The 20,209-nt window shown below is 40.9% G+C and overlaps 1 protein-coding gene across 1 annotated transcript in view; it reads right to left on the bottom strand.

Moving 5' to 3' along the window:
• LOC126106483 (multiple coagulation factor deficiency protein 2 homolog) overlaps positions 1–1,413 on the bottom strand; it is a 272,324-nt gene extending 270,911 nt beyond the window's left edge. The window contains exon 1 of the mRNA XM_049912784.1: positions 1,196–1,413. Coding sequence (XP_049768741.1) covers positions 1,196–1,197 — 2 coding nt within the window. The 5' untranslated portion in view covers positions 1,198–1,413. The remainder of the gene's footprint in view (positions 1–1,195) is intronic.
• Between the last annotated feature and the right edge of the window lie 18,796 nt (positions 1,414–20,209).

Here is a 20,209-nt window from a genome sequence, read left to right on the forward strand (position 1 = left end):
ATTGCCACTACGTCGTATTAACTGAATGAAACAAATTTGATTAAATCGGTATAATTTTTAATTCGTGTAATTACAATGAGTGAACAATAGGCAGAAGCAAGAAACTTAAGTCTCCAGTTCCGTTTAGCTTTAAAGTAATTGAGTGAAAATGAGACACCACGGTGCTTTACGTTCAGTGTATATCACTGTCCTTATATTAGTTCCCACACTCAAATTATTTATAGTTTCGACTCTTTCAGTGTCACAAATATTTACAGTGGCCACGGAAGAAATCATTTGGGGTCGTTACGGAATGAATATATCAAGGTTTCCGTCTTAATCTTTGATGTTCGAAATAACAGCAACGAAGGCCTTCATTAGCATTCGAACTGATCACCATATTCCCATTCTCTTATTTTGTTGCCACGCTACTTGATTTCAGTAAAAGAACGTGGCTGTTGGAAACCCGTAAGTCATTTAGTTGTTTCAACGACTACTAGAGTGCTCTGTAGTCGACGCCACACTGACGAGCTCGTTCTATACTCGTAGGGTGGCGTATTAAAAACTAGAAAAGCGTCGTTAATGCGCTTAGGAAAGAAAACATTCAAAGCGTTGCTGTGTGTACTAGTAGGGTCGAACATAATCGTCCCATAAAGTAAAAGGATGTGTTGTGAATTTCAGTCAAATGTGTTGGGACATACTGCTTTTATTTCCAACAACAGAATTTTGCTTAGTATTAAACTCATTTTCCTGTATTTTGATACGAAACGGACGTTATACGTTATTCACATGTATGTAATTATAAGTGGTGAAGACATTTCGAGTGTTTGTGTGCACTATTGTGTAGTATGAATTTTTAAAATGATTGTCAGTCATGCAAATTTCACAAAAAGTATAAAATATATCTCTTTACAGCTCTGGATTTGATAAATGTAATAATATTTTTCGTGAAGATGGGAAGAGGGCTCTGTCTTTTTTTATTGCAGGTTATGCTAAAAAAACGTTTTATTCCTTGCAAAACAGCGATTTCCGTAAAATTCTGACAGTAACAGTACGTGTGAAAGCGTATTGGCCTCGTTCAACAGTAACACTACTAATAAATGAAAATAAGAAAACGAGAAACGCAATAAAACAGAGGAGCAATGTTAATGCCTGCACTTCAACAGAAGGAATAACATGAAGCTAAACATTTATATCTGCAAACACAGAAACTCACATCTTCCGCTGAACACCAAAGCTATTCGTTTTGTCTGTCAAGGCTTCGACGTCTCCCAGTGCTGTTCCAAGCTGTGCACACACGCACACACTCAAACACACACGCTCCCGCTCTCACTAACACCGTCGTAAGCCTTCACACACATACAAGTACATACACACACACATACAAGAACAAACGCGACCAGGTGGAGCTTTGCAGATGGGAAGACATCAATACTTGCGACCCCGCAGCGGGTTTGGTCGCGCGAGGTTGGCAACGCGCACGCCCGAAAACATCTGCTGCTCTTAGTAGCGGTGGCGGCCGCCGGGCGGCGCTGGTGTACGCATTCGAAGCCGAGCGGCACCAACTAAAAGGTAATGTCTTTTGCTCTGACTAACAGCGTTAGCCGTCGCTGGGAATAAAAAAAAGGAGGGGAGGAAGTGACAGAGAGAGGTGGGGAATGGAGAAAACTGTGAGAGGAAGAGCGACAGAAGTCCAAAGGAGCTGGAAAGGGAGAGGGAAAGCGAGGTTTAATTTTAAATGGGACATAATGTCTTTATTACAAGGATCCTTTATGCTGCAAACAAATTGAATTTGAAAATCAACAAAAGTGTTAAAACAAACAGTTTTTCTACCTTTCCCTCGTTCTCTTCTTTATCTCTCTCTCTGAAACAGCTGCCCCACACCATGTCGTGAACAGGAAGGTTCCTCGGGGAGGGGGGGAGTTGGAGAGAGGACCTTATATTAAATCTTTCCACTGCATTTCATGCGTAGGATATTGCCTTGAATCGAATTAAGGTGATACGTTACGAGCAACTGATAGTCACTAGAAGATAAATTCCACCGAGGCAGGAGAGAAAACCAGTGACAGAAAAAGAGGGAAAAAAGTGAAAGAGCATATTCCTGAATGGCTCTGGCCAACGATGTTTTTACCGCTTCGTTTAAGAAGCTTCAATCGTGCGAAGGGAGACAGAAAGAGATAGAGAGAGAGAGAGAGAGAGAGAGACTGATTAAAAAAAAGAATAAAAAGAGGAAGCACGCCCTTTGAAAAATTCTGTTAGAGAATTTGATGAACGGTTATCGCTTAACGTGTTAGCTCGTGGCGAATACCTGCAATTACATTTTCTTGATCCTTACAATAGGATTTGGAACGAAACCTCAGGCAGGGCGTGAGTAAGTGAAGAGGAATGAGTGTTCTTTGAAACGAATTAACTGTAAACACGATACGAATTACATTTGGCAGATTGTATTTCGCTCTCAGCCCAGTGCGCTTCTGTAACAGTTTGTGAAAGGGAGATGGAACTTGTTTTTTTGTCAGGGTATAAAAAAGAGAGAGCGCGAAATGGTAATACCGAAAGAGTACGACGGAAAAGAGGGATTTCATTGAGGGTGAGTGTGGTAGTTTGAAACGCTTGTTCTGTCGTGCCGAGGGATTTGGCGTATCAGTAAACATTTATATACACAACAAACTAAAATGCGCTTAGTGCAATCGCCGGGAACAATAGTAAACCAGTTACTGAAAGTGAATTACTCGTAGCGTGCACGGTCTGTTTTAAACAACGGGAAACGTTATTTCGTGTTACTGGATTATAATTTAACATGCGAAGTGTGGAGAAATTATTTATTAACCTGATATATTAACCCTGAACTTTCGCCCGGAATAACAAACGAAATTTTGCCGCGCGACAATGCAATCGCATCCGGCATTTTAGCGGAGCTTGTAATCCATTGCTGTCAATCATAACAAGTGCATGTTTCGCTACAAATGAACTCAAAGTGCTGTTTACTGCACATTTAACGTCAAGCGAAAGAATTAGTTTAATTATCCCAAAACTGTGTCACAAGCGATCACGTTCATTCTGTAATTTTTGTAAATGTTATTTCTTGTATTTTTTGACAATATTTAGAAGCATATTCGATTTGTAAGTTCAAACGTCTTTTTCTTGGTCGAATACAACTTAGCAAGAAAAATGCGTCTAGATATAAATAAAATGTTTATATGCTTGTTGTGGAAAGAAGCCACAACAAACTTGTGTTTAGAAACAATTTACGAGGCTAGCGCGTTTCATATGAATACATATTCTGTGAATGTCATATTGATCGTCTCCATAGAATACATCAAATTCTTTAGCTTAGAAAGACATGAAATAAGAAAAAAAGAAACTCCTAAGTCATAAATATTGGTGCTTATACAGCACTCTTTGTTAAGTATAAACTAAGAAAATATTAATAGAACATAAACTTAAGTATGTAGGAGAAATAATCAGAGTAATGAAGGGGGAAGAACAAGCTTTCAGAGCAAGATTACGAAAGATGGACTTAACATTTTACTTAACGAAATACATTTATAGTAAAACGATCATTCTCTAGCAATGCAAAAATTTGTTGTTGGAAGATAGCAATTTTGCCAGAATCTACATACGAATCGGATTAGTAGGACAAAAGTGAGAAATTAGGAAAAAAGAAGGAAGATTTTCAGCTTGAGGATGCTGCTCACTTTTCGTCTCTGTTCGATTCTTAATGTATACTAATATGGATATTTGGTTCTGTCCAGATAAATGCAAATTCTCCTTGTTTAAACAGAAGCAGACTTTGGTTAATTTATTTTCTGCCAAAAAACGTATAAATAAATTGAAACTTACAATATACCTAATTTCGAGAGTTACACTATTTACATGTAAAAATTATTAACACAACAATATATACCTTCCTATCACATAGTTAAATTTATGTGGCTGTATGGCATTAGCAGTACCGCTGATATTTCCTTCAGTTTGTCATCTGCAATTAATCAGGATTTTTCGAAATTAGGTTACAAACGTTTACCAAAACTGAAATGAAGTTATAGTTTTTTCCCTTTTTTTAGCATAAGATTACGATAGTGCCGAATCTCATACTTTGATGGCATTACAGATTTGTTGTTTTATTCTCTGTCACGTGTCATGTTAAAATAATAGTTTTATAATATGCTAGGCAAAGAATTATCAATCAGTGCAGACAGGAGAATATAAAACGGAGAAAAGCAAAAATTTCATTTTAATTTTGGTAAGTATATTTAACATTAGATTGAAAACTCATTATCAACTGCAGTTGACAAACTGGAGCAATCAGCTGTGTAGCTAATGTCAATCACTCATATAACTATCAGTGTATGAAACTATGGTAGTTATTCTTCTGTTAATAATATTACAAATAAAAATAGTATAATTCCCTAAGATGTATATACTGTCGTGATAAATTTGTTTACAATTCGTTTTACAGAAAACATATCACCTCTGACGATGTTGAAACTTCACAGAAAGACGTTTAGGGACACGACAGAAAATACATGAATTCTCTGACGACGGTGAAACTTCGCTGAAACATGTTCGGGTATTAAACACGAAGTACCGGTGTTTGCTACAGGTAGAAACAGAATTCAGTTGTTATATATGAAGGAAAAAAAAATTGTGAGGAAGATCTTAGGAAACAGCACAGTGGTAGAAACGTTTAAATTAGGAAATTGCACAGAAATATACGTCATGTAGAAATTATGAAGACTAATGTTTTAGTGTAGGGTTCCCCAAACAGTGTTCTGCGGAACATTGGTGTTTCATGGGAAGTGAGTAAGTGCTCCGCAAAAAAAAAAGAAAAAAAAACTATTAATAATATGGCGTTTTATCATTGATATTCTGATGGTGTTAATTATTTTTTAAAATTTTATTATGATGTCAGTTTATTAATTACGATTTAAAACTGAAATAATCACTAAATAAAACTAGCATTTCTTATTTAAAAAAATAACCCACAAAATAAACAGGGTGTTCCATCGAAGGATTCTCTCAGTGTTCCATAAGAGGAAATGTTTGCCATCGCCTGTTCTAGGGGCATGTCCATAGAACGAATCCTAGCAGGCACATCAAAAATTGTGGAACATTTTGAAAAATTAAAAAGTAAAAACTAATTGGTTTTCGCAAAGTGCATGGAAGATCAAGAAGAGATTGATGTAAATAAGCAAGAAATTAAAGATAGAACAAATTATAGAGACAAAACTAAAAGGCAGGGAATTTTCCATACGAAACAGTTCGAATAAGATGGGGACTAAAATGGGCAGTGGAAAAGAGGAATGGAGAAGTAAGAGGTAAATGAGCATTGGAGAAAACGTAAGGCTAATTTATCGGGTTAAGCGTGGTGCTTCCCTGGCGTGAAAGAAGAACAGACCATTACGCTTGTGTACAGCTTCCTCCAATGCATGACAACAAAAACGGCTGCATTTGGACTGGCAATGAACATCATCGCATATTGTTAAGCTCTGAATCGCGTTTCTTCACTATCCTAGATGACCATAGTTGGTGTGTATGGTAGCGACCTGGACAGTGGTCCCACCCTTCAAAAGTTTTAGAAAAGCTTAGTTGTGTTACATCATGCTGTGGACAGCCATTGTGTATGAGTTCTGATTACTGCTCAAAGTGACTGTAGAAAATCTGACGACACAACAGTACTTGACGGGCATCCTGCATCTTCATGTTTTACTTCTCATTGAGAGTGTAGAGGCTGTAACGTATTACTATGTTTACGACGTTTCTCGCATTTCTAGCTGCTTCTCTCGCACAAATAATGATAAAAATTCAGAAATTCAGGGTCGCCACCAGCCCAAGCCATTCCTAATCATTTAGAAAAAACGGAGCTGGAAAATTTCTTTAAGCAGCCAGATAAATAGCACTCCATGTCGTGCATGAAGCAACTTGATTAATTCAGGAATGGAAATCAGAGTAAGGGGGTAAGATCGACACCAAAGAATTTATCTTTCACGTAAATTATTTACTGTAACTAAATATTTGGTTGCACATCCTAACTACACATAACTGGTGCCTGACTAGAAATATTTAAGTAAGAATTAGTGAGAATGAAACAGAGCACAATTTAACAACAGGAAGAGGAAACACAGAAGACGGGGATGGGAGACAATTATACTATCATCTCCTTTGCTTTCATACCATAAAAATATCTCAGTGAGATTCGCATTACGATTCTACGCATGCACTATTCTGGACAGAGGTTTAACCAAAGCACGAGACTGTGCGATAATTATTTAACATACTAACCGCGTCTGCTGCTTGCAAACGGCCGAACTAGAGCATGTGGTTCATTACGGATCAAACTGTTGTGCTGCTTTGTAGAAAGCACACGAGAGAACAGATATTCTTGCAGAAATTATAGCTCATTAAGGAGGCAAACTGCTAAAATAAAACCTATTGCAGTGCCTAGGTGGACCAGAAGGGTCATTGATTGCCAAACACGTGGCACAAAATCGACACACAAAGACAAAAGCAACTTCCACAAAACCTAAGATTAAAATCATTAAAAATCATGCTTCACACGCTTCAGTTAAGCTGAAGTTCTTAAGTATTTCAACAGTTAAACATAACGAAGTCCTAACTCAGCCTGATTCCTATGACCTGAAATCCCCCTTAAGAGCTACGATCCGTACTCACCAAGCGTTCACCGAAGTGTGCCCCTCTCTCTTTCCAGATTACCTAGCTCCTCGTGCAGCGGAAGCTACCAGGGGGGTAGCCCTCCGTCACCAACCTCACACCCAAAAACAGCCTTCGACACAGCCCTCGACTAAGATGGGCAAACCTCTCTGTTCAGGTATTGGAAACCTAAGTTGGTGCCGGCCGCGGTGGTCTAGCGGTTCTGGCGCTGCAGTCCGGAACCGCGGGACTGCTACGGTCGCAGGTTCGAATCCTGCCTCGGGCATGGGTGTGTGTGATGTCCTTAGGTTAGTTAGGTTTAAGTAGTTCTAAGTTCTAGGGGACTTATGACCTAAGATGTTGAGTCCCATAGTGCTCAGAGCCATTTGAACCTAAGTTGGCCATCCTGTGCTCTCCTTTGAACGAGAAGCAACATCGTCTGCTCCCAGCAGACGATGACCAATTCAGCGATTCCCACAAAACAAAACCGAAACCCCAGATTGAAACACACATCTAATATTCAATAGGCCTTATTTGAGTGCTCAGTCATTCTGGAAGATTTCATGAATTTACCTAAAATAGGATAGTAAAATGAATAAGTTGTACTGAATTCGACAAGCGTCTTATGAAACCAGTTCAAATTTCAAAGGTACCATCTGTCAACAGGACAAGACTCGTGTACGTGTGGCCCGTGTGTCTGTGAACATGGAAAAAGCCTATTTGCGCCATCAGCTGTACAATTCTATGTTTATTTTCTACCGGTTTCTATTGTTACAGTCATCTTTAAGAAGAAATCTGTAATATACAAAAACCGAAGCTAGAATATACCCAAGAATCATAGAAAATGGAGGAATTGAAAAAGGCGATTTTTAAACCATAAAACCTACACGTTGCACATTGATGTGTGCTGGCGTATGCTGTCGCCCGCACACCAGTTGGCAAAGATGTAACAGGAAGACCGATAATAGGCGCTGGATCAAGTGCGCCTATCAGGATAGAGGCCAAAGACCGACTCGCAAGCAACGTGCCACCAACGCCATCTCGACCACCCGTATTTAGACAACCGCTGCAGATTGGAGGACTCAGTCTCAGTCACTAGCGCAGTCCCTTAGTCACTACATAAGTCACTAGCTCAGCCGCTCAGTCACTGGCACACTAACTCGCACTCCAAGTGGGCGTCTGTCAATACATTGCGACAAGATTAGTGCACGTAGCGGGACTTGTACTTCACCAGCAGCGAGGCTAACTTGGACTAATATTGAAGAGCTTGTACCACAACACATGGACGCTATTAAAGTAGCATCTACCTGTTTAAGTAAATAAAGAACCCTGTTAATACATGTGTGCAGTTGCGTTGCAGAGAGAGGATACTGGCCACCAAAAAACATCCTCTCCCTTGATTCCTGTGGAACAAGACTCAACACGATGGGTCGACTATTACATGCTTCTCATAATATGCTAACACAGTCGACATAAATGCGCTGTGCCTTGGCACAATTACAGTAGCGCGTATTTGGTGATAACTCCACACTTAATAACTGGAACATTACAATTGTCAAAGGTATAGATACTATGTGACAGTCAAAGAGATCAAGTAGAAACACATACACAGTATCGATGCCTAAGAGGTTACAAATGTTCTTTGGCCTAGCCAAAGATTACAGCAACATAAATACAGAGATAATATTGCGTCCTTTCCTTCGACCATAAATATAATAGACTGGCCCTGACGTCATTTTCGTGGCTCCAACATCTCTGGGCTGAAGTCACGTGAATGTAGGCAAAACATGGTTGTTTCGTGTTGCGCTTATGGCTGTACTCAGCGTTTTGTCGGGGAAATGCCATTACATTTCACGTGTAAGTGTGTCTAAGATGGTGCAGATGCGTTTATTGAAATCTGCTGAAGTGACTTTTATATGTTTTTTACACTTGAAATAGAGTATCACGTAAATTAAAGTGTTGAAAGTGATGCCTGTAAAGTCAGACTGATATTACATTTTGGAAAGTATCTGTGATAATTCGGTTACAGAAGTAAGTATAATCGTTTCTCGTTCCTACCCATAGGTTCCCTAAGGATGAAAACCGAAGGCAGCTTTCGATACAGGCCCTGAAACGGAAAAACTTTAAGCCGTTTGCACATAAGTGCCTTTGCTCGAAGCACTTCGCGGAGAAGTGTTTTGATAGGTTAGTTATTATTTACAATGTATATCTATAATTTGTATTTACAGTGCCTGTCATTTTTAAACCTAGGCTCCAAAATTATTTTCTGAAACTGCAAAGTCTCACCTTTCATCTAAAATATCATTTTTTTAACTGATGGTTTAAACTTTTGTAAAAATAGTGGTAACTGAACCTTTGAAGTGCACCTAAAATTGATACTATAAAATGGACCTGCTCCTAAAGTAAACAATTTTGACACCTGTAGTTGACATAATTCCCATTGCCCATTTTCTTCTATAACTGACTAAAGCTCGAAACGTGGCGAATACAATGTTTAAAGTTTTGACACGAGCCCACTCTTACTGTTTAAAAGAATTTTAACGACTTTTTACTATAATTGATAGTTTATAGTAATTTCGTCCCGCTGCCCACCAGAGTGGCGTTCGATGTATTTGTTAGATTTTATAAATGGTACTTTGAACAAATCCAGGTCAAATGTAGTTCTGGCATAATTTTTCACAAATAAAAAAGTAGTTTTTGTTGGAAGCGTTTGGCAGTCAATTGAGAAACGTGGGGAAAATCCGATACAAACATAGGATGGCAGACCGCTGATTTGAAATCCCGACACGTTTTGCCAACAGTCACGTGGTTTATGTTGGAGCCACACTAGCCCCATAGCTTCTGCACAGCAAGGCCAGTCTACTAGTATCTATGGTCGAAGGTCCTTTCTCTGAATACCTACAAAAAGGTATAACCTGTTGTAATGTGGTATACCGACTTTAGTGTTAAGTAAATTAAAAGGAAGATATTTATCTGCACTGCATATTGTGAAAGAACTCAATTCAAAGGATTGTAATGGAGTAGAACATTAAACACTGTTATACTGTGTGCTAAATGCAGACGATGGCATTACGTATGTAGATTAAAAAAGACAATAAAAATGTGAGAAACGTTGTAGTCAGACGTAGAAACCAACCGTTTAACCTGTTCATTCTTTCGATTGTATTGAAGTAGCAACCAAATCTTGTTTAAGTACTATGTGACCCTTGTGGGAATTGTTATCTGGCAGTCAAAGCTCTACAGAAATATCTCATTTTGACAAATGTAGACAAGTGGTCATACCTCGTGACATATCTGACTAGATGTTATGCTATCGAAACTGGTAGATAACAAACATAAAGTTGTGCAGATAATGGTAGAACCACGCTTTCCCTAAATTCTTTAACAGCTGTGGACACTCACTCACGAAAATCTCTATGGCTGTCTCCATGATGTTGAGAAATTACAGCGGCCAGCAAAATAACCACATATGTCCAGGATAGAACATGTGTGGCATCAGCTTCAGAGGCTGTATCCAAGGTTTCAGGGACGAATTACTACAGTTATGGACCATCTTGCCTCAGGAGGGACTAACTAACCGATTCAGTGCATGTATCCACACCAGATGTGATGCAATGTCATACTGATAAGTGGGCTCGCGCTCCCAAGATCTGTGTAAATTTATCTTGTAATCACTGAAATAACATCACATACCCTCTCAACTTATAAAGATCCTGTTCAGTTCCTGCTTCTCTTCTGGGTGCCTAATTTTTATTGTGAGGCATTCCATCTCCACTGATATCATGCAGAAGTTGTCCACTTTTGCTGATTTCATTGCAGGTTAAACTAATCAATAAATATGTGTAAAATTATATTCACAGGTTTCTTTTGTAGCTAGGTTTGATTTGGGTTCGATTGCTGATCAGCCCAAGACCACATAAATTTGTTTTCATTCGACCGCAACTTTTACATCCAAAGCAATAGTAGCAACCTTGCAGACTTGCTACTTGATGTATTTATACATAACCTATAATAATAATTCTTAAGTTATCCATAATCTACAGACAAAATTATGTGCTATAAAAGTTTTGTAGATGACACAATAATACTTCTCAGTGGTCCAAAAGAAGAGCTAAAAAGCCTTGCAGGTGAAGTGAATAAAATGCATCCTATATCAGATGTACAGTTCAACATCAGACAACTTAAGAAATTAATTTGCTCGATATCACTATTGCCAGCTACAGTAACAAGCATGCTTTACAAATACACAGAAAATCCACTACCACTTATGTCGTCATTAACAATACCTCATGCCACCAGACCCACCATAAAACTATTTTCTTCAGGTTTTATGATCCATTTGCCCATCCTATCAGTGAAACAGACACACGCACCGAAATAAACCTACTTAAGTTTATAGTGCAAAAAAAACACCTTAGTTGAAAAAAAAAACAAAGTAAACTTAAGCAGCCACAACACCATTACACAATAAGAAAGAAAGGCCAATTAAACTCGTCAGTCTTACATTTCTTGGGAAAGTGTCATAAAAAAATGCGAATATTTTCAGACCATTTAAAATAAAAATACCTTCTACACAGACAATAAACTACAAAAAAACTATATCATCTCTCTTCTACACATTCCTGACAAAAGGTTACAATCAGGTCGACTTGAACAATTAGATATATACATTCGCCTCAAAATATCCTTAACGAACAAACAGAATTGGGGAAAAACTTCAAGGCATGTTGGTACCAAAGCACCATATCCATCCTCCTCCATAAATTATGTGCTCTTAGTCATGTAACAACTGTAGCTCTGTTACTTATTCACTCTGTAGTTACAAAGTAAATGCTTCACTCTCTTAGTTTTGAGACAACTATGGCATGCTGTAACTCATTCAGTCTTCAAGTACATAGGAAATATTTCGCTCTTTGTGTTTATCTGTGCACCTTTTTAATCCGTATTGCATGTATGCTACTAACATAAGAACACAACTACAGCCAGCAAGATTCACTTAAATACACTACTGGCCATTAAAATTGCTACACCACGAAGATGACGTGCTACAGACGCGAAATTTAACTGACAGGAAGAAGATGCTGTGATATGCAAATGATTAGCTTCTCAAAGCATTCACGCAAGGTTGGCGCCAGTGGCGACACCTACAACGTGCTGACATGAGAAAAGTTTCCAACCGATTTCTCATACGCAAACAGCAGATGACCCGCGTTGCCTGGTGAAACGTTGTTGTGATGCCTCGTGTAAGGAGGAGAAATGCGTACCATCACGTTTCCGACTTTGATAAAGGTCGGATTGTGGTTTATCGTATCGCGACATTGCTGCTCGCGTTGGTCGAGATCCTATGACTGTTAGCAGAATATGGAATCGGTGGGTTCAGGAGGGTAATACGGAATGCCGTGCTGTATCCCAACGGCCTCGTATCACTAGCAGTCGAGATGACAGGCATCTTATCCGCACGACTGTAACGGATCGTGCAGCCACGTCTCAATCCCTGAGTCAACATATGGGGACGTTTGCAAGACAACAACCATGTGCACGAACAGTTCGACGACGTTTGCAGCAGCATGGACTATCAGCTCGGAGACCATGGCTGCGGTTACCTTTGACGCTGCGTCACAGACAGGAGCACCTGCAATGGTGTACTCAACGACGAACCTGGGCGCACGAATTGCAAAACGTATTTTTTTTCCGATGAATCGAGGTTCTGTTTACAGCATCATGGTGGTCGCATCCGTGTTTGGCGACATCGCGGTGAACTCACATTGGAAGCGTGTATTCGTCATCGCAATACTGGCGTATCACCCGGCGTGATGGTATGGGGTGCCATTGGTTACACGTCTCGGTCACCTCTTGTTCGCATTGACGGCACTTTGAACAGTGGCGTTAAATTTCCGATTTGTTACGACCCGTGGCTCTACCCTTCCATTCGATCCCTGCGAAACCCTACATTTCAGCAGGATAGTGTACGACCGCATGTTGCAGGTCCCGTACGGGTCTTTCTGGATACAGAAAATGTTCCACTGCTGCCCTGGCCAGCACATTCTGCAGATCTCTCACCAATTGAAAACGTCTGGTCAATGGTGGCCGAGCAACTGGCTCGTTACAATACGCCAGTCACTACTCTTGATTGACTGTGGTATCGTGTTCAAGCTGCATGGGCAGCTGTACCAGTACACGCCATCCAAGCTCTGTTTGACTCAATGCCCAGGCGTATCGAGGCCGTTATTACGGTGGTTGTTCTGGGTACTGATTTCTCAGGATCTATGCATCCAAATTGCGTGAAAATGTAATCACATGTCAGTTCTAGTATAATATGTTTTTCCAATGAATGCCCGTTTATCATCTGAATTTCTTCTTGGTGTAGCAATTTTAATGGCCAGTAGTGTATACACTGATAAGCCAACTGCCCACCGCGAGGTTTTATGCTGCCCGATCGCGCTGATGGGACTTGACGCGCGAAGAGAAGTGTAGGGGCGGAGTAGAGACAACCAGGGAATCGACACAGAATTCATCAACCGACCGCTGCATAACAGCCCGGATAATTGTAATGGATATAAGGCTACTTATAACTGCATTGCTGAGTGATTTCAGGTGTCGAAGAGAGGCAACGGCTTACAAACAATGTGGTGTTGAAACCTGTCTTGCTTGATTTACTTAGTCGATTCTATTCTTTTTGCTCATTTTATGATCATCTTTCCTCCCCTTACAGCCCAGCCTCCTGGTTTATAGTGTGGCTTCTTTAGCTATCTCGTCGGTATAAGTTTATTAAGAAGTTTTTTCTTAGCTGTATAGCTGGAAACTAAACGCCTTTGTAACTACTTTGACCGATAACTCTTCTCTTGTTTGTGTGTACAGTTAAATAATTACTAATTAAAATTTTATGAAACTAAATATTGCGAAGCTAAAAACTGTTTTCCGTAAACTAGATTCACATCTTCTGGGTACAATTTTTTATTGCAAGTTGCTCTCTCAAGGCCCGAACGTCTCCATCTGCCACTTTATTCTAGAAACTGAGCTTTCAGAGTTACGTCAGAGGATGCTGTAGGCAGCGTACACGTGATACCAGGCGGTTGTGTGGACCACTATCTGGACCACTATAATTTTTTTTAATTTTTTTTTATTTTGGGTCATCAGTCTTCTGACTGGTTTGATGCGACGCGCTACGAATTCCTCTCCTTAGAGCAGCACTTGCAACCTAGGTCCTCAATTATTTGATGGATGTTTTCCATTCTGTGTCCTGCTCCATAGTTTTCGTTCTCTACAGCTCCTTCTAGCACCATGGAAGTCATTCCCTGGTGTCTTAACAGATATCCTATCATCCTGTCCCTTCTTGTCTGTGTTTGCCACATATTCTTTTCCTCTCCGAATATTCCCAGAAGTTCCTCATTCCTTACCTTATCAATCCACCTAATTCTGAACATTCGTCTATAGCACCACATTTCAAATGATTCGATTCTCTTCCGTTCCGATTTTCCCACAGTCCAGGTTTCGCTAGCATAAAATGCTTTGCTCCAAACGTACATTCTCAGAAATTTCTTCCTCAAATTAAGGTCTATGTTAGATACTAGTAGACTTCCCTTTTTTCCAGTCCCTGTCTCCTTTTGACGTCCTCCTTGCTCCGTCATTGGTTATTTTGCTGCCTAGGTAGCAGAATTCCTTAACTTCATGTACTTCGTAACCATCAGCCATCGCTGTTCTCATTTTTGCTACTACTCATCACTTTCGTCTTCCTTCGATTTACTCTCAGTCCATATTCTGTATTCGTTCCATTCACCAGATCATATAATTCTTCTTCACTTTTACTAAGGATAGCAATGTCATCAGCGAATCTTATCATTAATATCCTATCAACTTGAATTTTAATTCCATTCCTGAATTTTTTTTCCATCTCTGCTTCTTCGAGATACATATTAAACGGTAGTGGCGAAACACTATACTCCTGTCTTACACCGTTTTAATCCGAGCACTTCGTTCTTGGTCGTCCACTCTTATTATTCTCTCAATATAGCTTTGCCCAATTTTTCTTCGGATTTTGAACATCTTGCACCATTTGACATTCTCGAATGCATTTTCCATGTCGACAAATCCTATGAATGTGTCTTGATTTTTCTTTGGCCTTGCTTCCATTATCAACCGCAAAGTCAGAATTGTCTCTCTGGTGCCTTTATCTTTCCTAAAGCCAAATTTATCGACATCTAACACAACCTCAATTTTCTTTTCCATTCTTCTGCATGTTATTCTTCTCAGCATCTTGGATGTACGAGCTGTTAAACTGACTGTGCGATAATTTTCGCAGTTGTCAGCTCTTGCAGCCTTCGGAATTATGTGGATAATATTTTTCTGAAAGTCAGATGGTATGTCGCCAGAATCATACATTCTACACACCAATGTGAATAGCCGTGTTGTTGCCGCTTCTTCCAATGATTTTAGAAATTGTGATGGAACGTTAGTTATCTCTTCTGCGTTATTTGATCTTAAGTCCTCTAAAGCTCTTTTAAATTCTGACTCTAATACTGGATCCCCTATCTCTCATAAATCCACTCCTGTTTCTTCATCTATCAAATCAGGCAAATTTTCCCCCTCATGGAGGCCTTCAGTGTACTCTTTCCACATATAAGCTCTCTTCACTGCATTGAAAAGTGGAATTCCCGTTGGACTCTTAATGTTACAACCCTTGCTTTTAATTTCACCGAAGGTGGTTTTCACTTTCCTATACGCTGAATCAGTCCTTCCGACGACCATTTCTTTTTCGATTTTCTCACATTTTTCATGCAGCCATTTCGTTTTAGCTTCGCTGCACTTCCTATTTATTTCTTTTCCCAGCTACTTGTATTTCTGTATTCCTGAATTTCCCAGACCATTTTCGTACTTCCTTCTTTCATCGATCAGCTGAAGTATTCCTGTTACCCATGGCTTCTTTGCAGTTACCTTCTTTGTACTTATGTTTTTCTTTCCAGCTTCTGTGATTGTCACTTTTAGAGATGTCCATTCTTCTTCTTCAACTGTACAGCCTGCGGGACTATTCTTTATTGCTTTATCTACAGCCTCAGAAAACTTCAAGCGTGTCTCGTCATTCCTCAGTACTTCTGTATCCTACTTCTTTGCGTATTGATTCTTCCTGACTAATCTCTTAAACTTCAGCCTACTCTTCATCACTACTACTTTATAATCTGAGTCTATATCTGCTCCCGCGTACGCCTTACAATCCAGAATCTGATTTCGGAATCTCTGTCTGACCACGATGTAATCAACTGAAATATTCCCGTATCACCCGGCCTTTTCCAAATATTCCTCTTGTGATTCTTGAACAGAGTATCCGGTAGTATTAGCTGAAACTTGGTACAGAACTCAATTAGTCTTCCTACTCTCTCATTCCTTGTTCCAAGCCCTTATTCTCCTGTAACATTTCTTCTACTCCTTCTACAACTACATTCCAGTCCCCCATGACTACTAGATTTTCATCCCCCTGTACACACTGTATTATCCTTTCAGTATCCTCATACACTTTCTGTATCTCTTTATCTTTAGTTTACGACGTCGGCATGTATACTTGAAGTATCGTTGTCGATGTTGGTTTGCTGTCGATTCTGATAAGAACGACCCTGTCACTGTTCACAGAAACACACTCTCTGCCCTACCTTCCTATTCATAAAGAATTCTACTCCTGTTACTTCATTTTCTGCTGCTGTTGATATTACCCTATACTCATCTGAGCAGAAATCCTTGTCTTCCTTCCACTTCACTTCTTTGACCCGTACTATGTCCAGATTGAGCCTTTGCATTTCCCTTTTCAGATTTCCTAGTTCCCTACTACGTTCAAGCTTATGACGTTTCACGTCCCGACTCGTAGAACGTTATCCTTTTATTGATTATTCAATGTTTTTCTCATGGTAACCTCCGCCTTGGGAGCCGGCAGCGGTGGCCGAGCGGTTCTAAGCGCTTCAGTCCGGAACCGTGCTGCTGCTACGGTCGCAGGTTCGAATCCTGCCTCGGGCATGGATGTGTGTGATGTCCTTAGGTTAGTTAGGTTTAAGTAGTTCTAAGTTCTAGGGGTCTGATGACCTCAGAAGTTAAGTCCCATAGTGCTCAGAGCCATTTGAACCTCCGCCTTGGGAGTCCCCTCCCGGAGATCCGAAGGGGGGACTATTCCGGAATCTTTTGCCAATGGAGAGATCATCCTGACACTGCATTAAGTACACACAATGTTTATCCACTGGACATGTGGCCTGGAACTGAAGAAGTTTCATAGTGATCTCTCTATTGGTCCACTACTACTGACAAGTAATGGTCGTGATCCAAGATATCTGAACAGCCCCATGTAATGTGTAATTTCCCACTAGATGTAACGAGAGGTTGGCCTGCCAGTGTGAAAGGAGGCAGGGAGTATTCTGTTGTTGGTAGAGAAGCGGTAATAGCAGAATGCGTCGATCAAGAGAGCTCAGTGACTTCTTCGATCGTGGAATAGTCGCGGGATGTCAGCTGAGTAAGAAATCCATCAGGAACATTTTAACCCTTCTAAAGCTTTCCAAGTCCAGTGTTGGTGATTTGACCGTGAAGTGGAAACGCGGAGGAACAACCACAAGTAAAACCAGATCAGGCAGACCTCATGTACTGAGGGACAGGAACCGTCGAACATTGCGGAAGGTTGTTGTAAAAAATCACACGAAATCAGAGGAAGGAATCACTCGTAATTTCGCAGGTGCTGCCAGCAGTCTAGCTAGCAAAGTGACTGTGTGCAGGGAGTTAATGGAATGGAGTACGATGGTCGACCAGCTGCTCATAAACAAGGAACTTCTGCAGTCACAGCTAAGCTGCACTTGACCCGACGCCACTGCACAATGGATGACTGGCAAATGAGAGTTTTGTAGTTATGAATCACGCTGTACCTTGCGGCAATCCGATGGAATGTTTGGGTTCTGCGAATGCCTGGAGAAAGCTACTTGCCATCACGTGTTGTGCCAAGAGTGAAATAGGGAGAAGTTGTTGTTGTGGCGTGGTGATGGTGACGTGGTTAGCTTGTAATCCCCTATTCGGCTTATGAAAACACCAAGTGCATAAGGATACCAAAATTTATACAGTATTGTGTACTGCGTCCAACAGTCAAACATTTCAGGACGACAATGCACCCTGTCATAATGTAGCATATATTAGGGCAGTTTTTTGTTGACAATAACACTCCTGAAATGGACTAGTCGGCCCAGAGTCCCGGTCTGAACCCAATGGATGGTTTAGAACGCTCCAGACCCCAGCATCCAACGTCACAAGCTTCCGTGGTTTCCGTCCATTAAGAGGAAATGGCTGCCATTCCTCAGCACACACTCAGAGACCTCACTGAAGGTGTCTCCAGCAGAGCTGAATTAGTTATGAAGGCCAAGGGTGGACACACACCATATTGATGTCCACTGTAGTGTGTGCTGATACTTTTGAGCATATGTGCCAAAGTAGCAACGCCAGTAGGTAGTAAGAATTCACACAATGAAGGTTTTCACGACCGGATGTTTCAGATGCTGAGAATTTTTCCGGGTTGTATGGCCGTGGTCCATGCAACTCTTCTGTCCCTGACGTTTCGTCCAAAGCTACGTTGGACATCTTCGGAGGTGCTCCTGGTTGTGCTGAGTCTTGCCGACTGACGAGTCGGACGTCGAAGAGCGGCCTAAATACCGTGGAAAGTGGGCGTGGTCTGGATTTCACGTGATAGCAGAGATAAACCTTGTCAAAGATAAAAAATTTTAACCGTCGATTATAGTGCGTCAAAGATAAAAACTTCTCATCGATTCTGTAGCGACACAGTCCATATATCACTGAGTTTCATGGCTTCTTCTTTTCTGTTAAAATTATCCCCATGGACATGGAATTGTAGTAAATATAGGCTTAGAATAAGGATTTTTGTTAAAGTGTCTTTTTGTTTGTGTATATACTGATCTTAGTGGTAGAATGTCTCCTTTATATGTGCCGATATTTTGCGTTTTTATTATTAATAATGATATCTCGCCTCTGGATGTTGTGAGAGTAAAGTGCACTAGAGTATTTAGTAAAGACACATGATTTAAGAATGGAAAACAAGTATTTCTGGGCGTACCCCTAGAAAAAGATTGATTAGGAACTCTGTAAATTACAGAAATGTTCCCCGTAATTGTACCTCCGTCATTGGAGGACATATTTAAGGTGGCCGGTCCCGTAGGTCGTTACCAGGACGCACCGACGCATCTCGTATACACCTGAATACGTAAGAAGTGGACAGCTATGCGCAGTTGCGTGATTTAGCGCACCCAGTGTATGTTAAAATGAACCGGATGTAATCACCTACAGAGCGAACAGCAGCATTGATACGCCAGAAATACTTGTTGATACCAATATAGTGTAAAAACTGCGAGTGTGAGCAGTAAGCTATATTTGTGTTGTGCCATTATGACATTGCTAATCCGAAACATGTTCACAGGCCTTATAAAACCATTCGTGACAAATGGAGAAAACGGGAAGAAAACAGAGGAGAGAAGAAGTGTCGCAATAGGACACGATAAAGGACGCTATCCAAACTTCCAACAAAAATCTTGGTAAAACTGACACATGTCTAAGTTTGTTGTGATTTATACATGTTCGCAGGCAAAATAAGAGGGACGTCTGCCACATAGGGAACTCAGAAGAAAAAAAACAAGATTAGAGATAAAAAGTAGTAAATAGTAAATATGTAGTCGGGTTGGCCAACACTGTGTTAGTCGTAGGAATTGGTAGTTATAAATGGTGATGGGATCCTGTCCAGGTAATCTTGATTCCCTATCCCTTGATTGTGTGTGTGTGAATGACTGTGAAGCAAGTTGTCTTGTACATTTTTTATGTTTATACACTCCTGGAAATTGAAATAAGAACACCGTGAATTCATTGTCCCAGGAAGGGGAAACTTTATTGACACATTCCTGGGGTCAGATACATCACATGATCACACTGACAGAACCACAGGCACATAGACACAGGCAACAGAGCATGCACAAAGTCGGCACTAGTACAGTGTATATCCACCTTTCGCAGCAATGCAGGCTGCTATTCTCCCATGGAGACGATCGTGGAGATGCTGGATGTAGTCCTGTGGAACGGCTTGCCATGCCATTTCCACCTGGCGCCTCAGTTGGACCAGCGTTCGTGCTGGACGTGCAGACCGCGTGAGACGACGCTTCATCCAGTCCCAAACATGCTCAATGGGGGACAGATCCGGAGATCTTGCTGGCCAGGGTAGTTGACTTACACCTTCTAGAGCACGTTGGGTGGCACGGGATACATGCGGACGTGCATTGTCCTGTTGGAACAGCAAGTTCCCTTGCCGGTCTAGGAATGGGAGAACGATGGGTTCGATGACGGTTTGGATGTACCGTGCACTATTCAGTGTCCCCTCGACGATCACCAGTGGTGTACGGCCAGTGTAGGAGATCGCTCCCCACACCATGATGCCGGGAGTTGGCCCTGTGTGCCTCGGTCGTATGCAGTCCTGATTGTGGCGCTCACCTGCACGGTGCCAAACACGCATACGACCATCATTGGCACCAAGGCAGAAGCGACTCTCATCGCTGAAGACGACACGTCT

Source organism: Schistocerca cancellata, chromosome 10 (genome assembly GCF_023864275.1).
Source record: "Schistocerca cancellata isolate TAMUIC-IGC-003103 chromosome 10, iqSchCanc2.1, whole genome shotgun sequence".
Classification (NCBI taxonomy): domain Eukaryota; kingdom Metazoa; phylum Arthropoda; class Insecta; order Orthoptera; family Acrididae; genus Schistocerca; species Schistocerca cancellata.